This window comes from Platichthys flesus, chromosome 7, assembly GCF_949316205.1.
Source record: "Platichthys flesus chromosome 7, fPlaFle2.1, whole genome shotgun sequence".
In the NCBI taxonomy this organism is placed as follows: Eukaryota; Metazoa; Chordata; class Actinopteri; order Pleuronectiformes; family Pleuronectidae; genus Platichthys; species Platichthys flesus.
In genome coordinates, this window is record NC_084951.1 from 15,902,228 (window position 1) to 15,911,292 (window position 9,065).

General features: G+C 43.2%; 1 protein-coding gene across 1 annotated transcript; it reads left to right on the forward strand.

The window, feature by feature from the left end:
• Positions 1 to 9: 9 nt before the first annotated feature.
• On the forward strand, positions 10 to 8,382 carry ikzf4 (IKAROS family zinc finger 4). The gene is made up of 8 exons (XM_062392767.1): positions 10 to 3,098; positions 3,189 to 3,243; positions 3,332 to 3,439; positions 3,545 to 3,847; positions 3,974 to 4,141; positions 4,878 to 5,030; positions 5,117 to 5,248; positions 5,583 to 8,382. The coding sequence occupies exons 1-8, from the start codon at positions 3,087 to 3,089 to the stop codon at positions 6,392 to 6,394; spliced, it is 1,743 nt and encodes a 580-aa protein (XP_062248751.1). The 5' UTR covers positions 10 to 3,086; the 3' UTR covers positions 6,395 to 8,382.
• The last annotated feature ends 683 nt before the right edge of the window (positions 8,383 to 9,065 follow it).

Here is a 9,065-nt window from a genome sequence, read left to right on the forward strand (position 1 = left end):
CTAGCATATCCGGAAGAGGCCTTGATCACAAACACTGTCTGTCTGCAGGTTATTGACAGTTTATATTCCATCATCTCTCCAAGTAGACATCCAGCCTGGTTCCCGCGGAGTTCACGAGACGATCTAATGACGTAAATTTCCCCCCCTCGTCCCTCGTTTAGTTCGCCACCTGCAGCACAGCGCGGGCATGCATCGATGCGTTCGACGATCGCCGGATCCAGAGCTCTGTTGTACCATTGTCGGGTCTGTATCCCAGCATGGGCCCGGAAGTTGTTTGGGATTCCCAGGTAAAGAAAAAAATAAAAAAAAAATCCGGGAGATGCTGTCGTCGCCTGGGAAAACAAACATCCAGCCAGACAGTTGGAAACAGGGGCAAACCGCGACCGGTCGCCAGGTAAGGAGGAGGCCGGTGGACGTCGCCGCGGCTGCCGGTAAGACGCGTCTGTCGGGTTGGATGTGGGGGGGGCGGCATGTTTGTGAGGAGTCGGTCGGGGAGAATGCCAATTGTCGTGTGGTCGGGTGCCATAGCAACGGCTCATGAGAAACACGGTAAAAGGCGCAGGCCGGTTTTCTGACGCTGCGGGACTGACAGCGGCGTTTCACCGCACACGCAGCGGCAACTCCGCGCAACATGCCACCGCCGCCGATCGGTGCCGGAGCGGAGCGCGTCCCCCGAGCCGCCGACACAAGGAGGCGCGGATCACACGGAGAAACATGAGAGTTGGTGCGGGGTGATGCATGTGTGTGTGTGTGTGTGTGTGTGTGCGTGTGTGTGTGTTGCGTGTGTCGCCCACCTCGGGGGCTGTCATGCAACAGGGTCGCTGCTGCTGCGTGTCCCCCCCCCCCTCCATCTATGTATTTTTTTTTTGCCCTGGTGAGACTGGCGCGTGTCTCGGCTGCAGCAGCGCCTGTTGCTCCCCGTGCGCGGCCAATGCCAGGATCTTCATCTCCCCGTGTCTCCGCCTCCTCCACAGTCTGCTCCGTCCACTGTTGTCATCCATTTGTGCAGAAAGGTGCAGCAGCGCCCGGCTGGATCCCCCCCAATGTCCTTTTAACATGGGATTAAATAAAGCCTCACACATCACATAACACACAACATGTTCTGGATGTCACAACTCGGCGCAGCAGGTGTAGTCTACACACCTCACTTTGTTGTCTGCTGTGGAACAATCATGTTGTGGGCATCCTATGGCTGGGCAATAAAACAATATTAATTAATAACAATAAACATAATAATAAAAATAGTAATAACTTTATTTGTATAGCACTTTTTAATACAAACAACAAATTGCTTTACAGCAGGCAGGTATACAATACAATTTAATAACCTGAGGATGTAGTTACATAACATAAAGTGCAGGTAAAACAGCAATAAAACGTCATGTGATAAAAGCCTTTTTTTATAAAAAGAATATTTTTATAGAGTAATTAAAAGACAAGAGAGAATTACATTTTCATAAATAGTAATATAAAAAAAGTCCAATATATATATATATATATATATTGCTCATGCATTGTGGATTTACAGTGAGAAAACACATTTTTGTTCAAGATTTGCTATCAAGTGTCATTCTCTGCTCTCAGAGAAAAATTTAAAACCGCAACCTTCACTTATCGATATCGACAGAACATTAACATCCCTGTGTCAATGCAATATATATTATAATATTCTTAATATAACATGTCTGTGGAGATTCTCAGTCCTCCAGGTCATGGTATATCCAAGTGCTTAAAACACATCGACTCAACCAAGTCCAGTAGATGTCTCTTTAGCACTTAGACATATATTATAACATACATTTTAGAATATAGGACTAGATGGTGAATATCATATAATACTAATATAGTATTATATGATATATAATACACATTGCATGGACACATGGGATGGACAAAATAACAGGAATATAGAATAAACCCAAAAACGTTAATATCAACAGAATTCACTGTCAAAAGTGTTGCTTTATGAAGCCATGCATACATATTGATAGATGGTAAATGGATTTGTATTTATATAGCGCTTTTCTAGTCTCGATGACCACTCAAAGCGCTTTTACAGTACAGTTTCACATACACATTCATACAGTGCATCTACTTTCAGCACTTCTGTTATTCTATGGGGGGGCCATTCAGGGTTCAGCATCTTGCCCAAGGACACTTCGGCATGCAGATGGTTCAGACTGGGGATTGAACTGCCGACCGTCAGGTTGGAAGACGACCACTCTACCCCTCAGCCACAGCCGCCCAATAGAATGGGGTAGACAATAAAGCTATACAATAATCTCAAGATTAAAAAAAAAATTCCAGTCGATTCACCTCAAATATCAAAAACATTTGTCACATCATTGTGTTTTTAATGTTAAAGACAGTTTAATTTACAGCAAAACTTTTGACTAATCTGAGTTATATCATAAAAAACACTTGTGTTATACCTCCTCACTGTGTTTATACAATACATAAGCAGCATATCAATATATAGATGTAGAATCTCGTTAAATTTCCATTGATGAAAACGATATGCTTGAATTTGTTTTATTGCCCAGCCCTAACTGGTGTATTTATTAATAACATAGATCACGTCAGAAAACTTCACTCCTGATTTTTCACACACACAATTCAGCTTGGTGGGTATAATTTTCTATAAAAAGATTTTTTGATAAAAGTGTTTTTTTAATCTGTACATAGGAATATTTGGTATTTTTCACTTATCTGCCTCTGTTAACGTCTAAGTGATTTGAATATCATAATATTAATACTGGTTAATATTTTTTGTTGAGATGTCATCACATCTTACATTAAAGGTGTAGTTTTGTGGTGGTTGTGTGGCACTGAAATGCACTATACAATGTCAAGTGTTCCAGCTATTTTGTCCAACCCCTCAAGTTGTAACTCCTCCTTCAACACTCAATACCTCTCTATAAATGTGGAGCTTCTCATATTCATGTGCAGAAGAGTCTGGAACAGAGATAGCAGAGCCCAATCCAAGTTCAATCCTCAATTAGAAGTGAACTTATTCTTAGACACTTGGAACTGAGAGAGGGTCAAGCTATCTGTGTCCGAGCCTTATTCCTGGACTGCTGCTAAATATGTTACATATGGTTAGTATCAAAGATGTATCCTCTTTTTGTAATGGAGGGGGGGGGGAGTGATATTTACTATCTTTATTATTTAAAAATGTATTCCTGCAGGCATCTGGTGAGAGAATGAATGCTGATGACTGCAATGGGAGCTCATTCGCACAGGGTAAGTTTATATATAAGCCACTATACCTTTGTGCAGTGTCTAGACCTAATGTTTACTTCGATAACATGAGCATGTTTTTGTGTTTCAGGTAATGGAGGCGAGTCGTCAACGGAACAGGATTTTTATGGCGCACTGCCGGGCCCTCCGGCGAAATCTCCAACCAGTCAGCAGTCCTCGCCACACCGCTCCCTCAGTGGTCAGTTATCATTCCTTCGTTGCATCACGGCCGCGCTGAATTCTTCATTAAAATTAAACATGAAAACAATTGTGTTTGTTTTCTGTTCATCCTCTCTCCTCACAGCAAACTCCATCAAGGTTGAGCTGTGCAGTGACAATGAGTCACCGGATGCTCCACAGCCGGAGAACAGAGAGGCTGTGAGGGCTGATGGTGGTGGGGATGACAGAGGGGACCCCATGGAGGAAGGGAACGTAGAGTGCGCTGGACCTGGAAGAGACAGAGTGAACATTTACGGTGAGATGGCCAGTCCCAATGCTGCTTCACCAGGGCCTATCCGGCTCCCCAATGGGAAGCTCCAGTGTGAGGTTTGTGGGATGATCTGCATCGGACCCAATGTGCTGATGGTGCACAAGCGTAGCCACACAGGTGAGGAAAAAGCTGGGCAATACATAATATGAATGAAATACATTATTTATCTGAATATTGATAAATATAGGCAATACTTTAAATGACTTACCTCTTAACTTTAAAGCTTTACAAATGTGTTCGTAGGCGAGAGGCCGTTCCAGTGTAACCAGTGTGGGGCCTCCTTTACCCAGAAGGGGAACTTACTGCGTCACATCAAGCTGCATTCAGGAGAGAAGCCTTTCAAATGTCACACGTGTAACTATGCTTGTCGCCGGAGAGATGCGCTGGCTGGACATCTTCGCACACACAAAGGTAAACCCAAGATTTATCTGCAGTCATGCAGAACCTGATGTATTCCCAGAAGAGATTTTGAATCCCTCACTTATTGAACTTGGTGGATGCAGATGTTCCTTAAAAATATCATCCCTTGTTGCATTGATGTCAAATTTGTGAAACACTGGTAACAGGTTGAAGAGGGGATTCGTTAAAACAGTCCAATTCACACTTCTCTGAAGCTCAGGGGAAATGGGGCTTCTTCACCAGAATGTTCTTTACAGCACTTCAGAAAATATGAATATGACATTTAGGTTTTGACAGGAAATCCTGTTTTGTTCAATAGGTGTTCACAAAAAAGTATTAGTACAGTTGGTCTCGGTGGATTTCAACAGGTCACACAGGTTCATTTTCGAAGAAAAGAGTCTTGCAAACTGGATTTCAGCGAATTGACGTCAGTTTCTCCGACAGCTTACTTAGATGGAACGATGCGGTGGAGAGTTAGGCGTGTTTCTGTCGTCACTGGTGAGAAACATGCAACGATGTCAGGAATTCTAAATCAACGGGGATCTCCAATCTTTCAAACTTAGCCGATAATAAGTTATTTTATGAGAAAAAAAAGATTAACATTGGGAAAAAAAACGATGACACTTTGCAAACAGTTTTAGACCAGAATTTGCTTATATGCAATGATAATAACCACTATCTAGGGTCAAATGTTGTCTCTTTTATCTCACTTGGAAGAAATCCTTGCACTTTGTTCTTTGTATTGCAGTTTCGTCTCCAACGGTGGGGAAACCCTTCAAGTGCAACTTCTGTAGCCGCAGCTACAAACAACAAAGCACACTGGAGGAACATCTAGAGCGCTGCCATAGCTACCTGAGGAGTCCGGACCACCAGACGTCCATCAACACACAGACTGCACAGGGTAACGTCTCACACTGAATCTCACTGACACATAAACACGTAATGATTTAGTTTGATTACTAATGATGATGGGTTTTCTGTTTGCAGCTGAAGAGTCAGTCAATATGGAGATTGTCACTAAACCTGGGCTCCAGCCATCCAGTGAAAAAATCCAGTTTGTAGATAGACTGGCCATTAGCATCACCAAACGCAAGAGGTCAACACCACAGAAGTTTTTAGGTGGGTAAATTACTTTTCAATAATATGTTTTAATTTTTTTTTAAAGGAATTTAAACACCAAACACCCTTTTCTTTTATTGTGTTTCGATTATATTGTAATAATGATATATATTCAGCTTGATCAAGGACTTTTAAAGTACAGAAGTAATAAGATCCTGGTCAAGACGCTTGTCAATGTCAAGAGACTGAGGACATGTTGCAGCATGAACGTCTTCAGAAGTGGTACCAGTCAGAGGCAACAGGACTTGCTTGTGTCTCTAAGAATGTGCAGAGACACCCAGATTAGTCTCAATCTCAGTCATGGTTTATCTCATTGTTGATGTTCTTTTCACAGGTGAAAAGCACATGCACCTTGACATACCTGAAGCACCTTATGAATTGTCCTCTGGCTCCGAGAAAGACGGGGACCTCACAAGCTCTCTGTCTGCCGGGCTGGCTGCTTCACGCCTCCAGGGCGCCAGGGCTAAAGGTGACAACCAAGAGTCGCCTACTCTGTCTCAGCTCCATCCTGCCTTTCTGTCGGAGCTCCGCACGGTTATGGGCTCCATCAACAGCAACGTGACTCCTCAGGGCCCCCGAGCCCATGGCGGAGGTGGACTGGCCGCGATGTCTCCTGGGCTGCCCGGCCGGGAGGCAGGCGAAGGCCGTGTCGACAAACCCTCAGTGCATAGCCATACCACCTCACCCAATGGCTGTCCCGACTCTACAGACACAGAGAGCACAGCAGAGGAGCAGAGCACAAGGGCCACAGTCCCAACAAGTACCTCCAACAACCACCACCTCCACCACCAAACCCCAGCACTGCTCCGCAGCCATCCCATTTCCAGCCCCATCCAGGCCAAATACTTGGACCCAGAGTGGGAGAGAGCGTGTCCCGTGCCGCCCCCACCCGTAGTAAAGAGGAGCGCTGGCTCGACCCTTTCTTCCAGGGAGACCGTGCAGGTGTTAGACAGGGACGGCAGGCCTGTGCGCTCCTTCCACTGCCAGCACTGCCGCATCCTCTTCCTGGACCATGTCATGTTCACCATCCACATGGGTTGCCACGGCTTCCGTCAGCCCTTCGAGTGCAACATCTGCGGCCACCTCAGCCAGGACCGCTACGAGTTCTCGTCTCACATCAGCCGCGGGGAGCACCAGGTGGGCTGAGGGCAAGGGGGCTCATGTGGCGGGTTCAGGGAGGAGGGGCCGCTCCTGCTTTCTGAAGTCGTGGGCTCGCGTTTGTTCTGCACCAGATCAGTTGCTTTAAATCAAGAGTGTAAGTTAAAAAAAAAAAAAGTTTTTTATTGTGAGAGTATTTATGAATCTAGAAAGTAGACGCAAGTGAAGAATCTTTTTAGCGCACCATTTAAAGTTTAGCGGGGGCTAATGACATGCTACGATTGATTGCACTCCCATATCAAATCACCCAGCAAAACTACTGGTTTTGCTTCTAAAGTGCCTTCTTGGGGGATTTCCTCTTAACGACAAAAACCGGGGTGGTGGGACAGGTGCTCTTAAATTTTTGACTAGCCATCTTTTCCTATAAGTGATTTAGTTAGCACTTTTCAGAGGTCACGCACAGAGGCATTTAAGAAAAGCATGGTTTGCGTAGATTCCAAGAATTATATTTGGTATGCACCAGGAGCTTTGTATTCCTGGTCGAGGAGGGTGTTTGCTCTCGGGTGTCAGGAAAGCTTTATATGCACTGAAGAGCTTTGGGCTTCTGGGTTGGGGAGGAGCGTTTGTCACGGACGAAGCACAGGAACGGATTGCCTTAACTCCTACACGAGTACGCTGCTGTAGGAATACATATTGTTTACAGCTCGGTTTTAACGGTGTGTGAAGTCACATCAGGAGGGAGGATAGTGTTCAGCTGCACAGTGAGAAGACTATCAGGGCAAAGGAAAAGGACGAGGGGACGTAAAACTTGAAAATCTTCACCTGCAGGGTGAAAAGAGGTGTTCAGGGCTCAGATGTAAAATAGGTGTTTTTTTGGATGTTAAAGCGAGCCTCGGAGAGCTGGTGCAGATCAGACCATGAGCCATGTGGTGTACAGCCTGACTGAGACGGCCTGGGGTGCTATACCTGTACAGGTTTGCACTTTTAGGTTCCCTGCTTATATATGACCATCTTCGCCGAAGCACTTTGACGGCTTTACAATTTGTTTCTTTCCGTGATTGTTCCTACTGCACTGAGAAATTCTCATCACACTCACAAAAACTGATCACGTCATTTGCAACGCCGGTGTGTTTTTAACGGAGCTGGCCTTCTACAGAGTCCCACGACATTGCACTGGTTCCGTGAGGTCTCCACCCCAAGTTTGCTGCATTGGGAGAATAACAAATCAAATCAGTTCTAACTAGAAGAACTCTTTTTGTGGTTTGGCTCCCAGCGGTTGAGGCCGAAAGGTTCTTAAACAATCTCCATCATGTAAGTGATTTAGCAAATGATTTAAAAATGAACGAACAAATCAGTTTGGATCTGTTGAGTTATCACTTGTGATTATCTATTTAGTGTTGTTTGTTTCAGCCTTGTTGTATTTAATCAGCTATATTCCAAATCTTATCCAGCATATTCCTCAAGTCCATGAAATGTTACCTCCTGCTTCTTTATAGCACCCGAATACCTTATTGCTACAGTATGGTGAGTTATCTGATAATGTTAATATTGGAAACACGAATGAGACCAAACTCAGTATTCTTACTTGTTGTTGTGGGGTTTGCTGCTTCATAGTTTAACTTGATTTCCTTTAATCGCAGGTAAAGATGTACTTGAAAGTGATGAAGAAAAAAAGAAATCTAAAACTGCACTTGGTTTGATAAGTAGAGTGTGAATGGAATATAGCATGTGTGCTTGTCATCTTTTTTCTGCTTTTACCTGAACCGTGAATTATTTTTGAAATGTGAAGTAATTTTTAAGAAGTGAAAATGAGGCATGGGTCTCCTCGTGTGGACTTTTCAATGTTCTATGATATTTTGTGAATGATGTAACATGACAAAACACTTTACCTCAAAGTTAAAGATGTACAACTGCCTCATTATTAAAAAAAAAAAAAAAAAGTCATGTTCCTTTCTGAGATGTTCTTGCAGTTACAAATGCGTGCCCCTCGATATTCTCAAAACTTTTTACTGTCAATAAAGTTACGTTTATTGTAAGACAGATTTTCTCTAGTTTGACTATGATGACATCCACATACTGTTTTGCCTTTTGTCACTTACAAAAACACACTAGATATTTATGTTACTAAATATATAACAAATTGGAAATATTACATCATGCAGGTAAGACTCTGTTCAGAGTGATCTTTAGCGTTTAATGTTTAGACACAATTTTAACTGTGCTTTATAATTTCAAGAAACCGCACTAAAGTGGACCATTTATAATAAACATAAAACTCATCACAATTATAAAAAGAACTTCATGTTTTATTTAAATCCACAAGCTAAGAAAGACAATTTTGTTTTCTTCCTGTTTTTCAATATTTTAATATATTATAATTCATAAAGTAAAAAATTCCCATTAGAGTCAAACATTGTACCTTTTAATGTCAGTTTAAAAAAATTCAAACAGTATTTACTGTTTACACAGAACAAGGTTTATCTGCAATGAAATGAAAATGGTATTTCTGCGCGACCTTTCGGCTTGTGCACGTGACAGACATTTGTTTTGCCTGTTTCAGGTTAGCTTGACCTTTTTTTCTCCGTCTGCAGGGGAAAGTGTGTTTTGGTAGCTCCTACATACAGGAGGAGTGCAGGTGAAGGTCACAAGGTACACAAATAAACCCAAATCCTACAGTGACGATGAAGAGATCAGCAGCAAGATTCCCCGACTGTATACT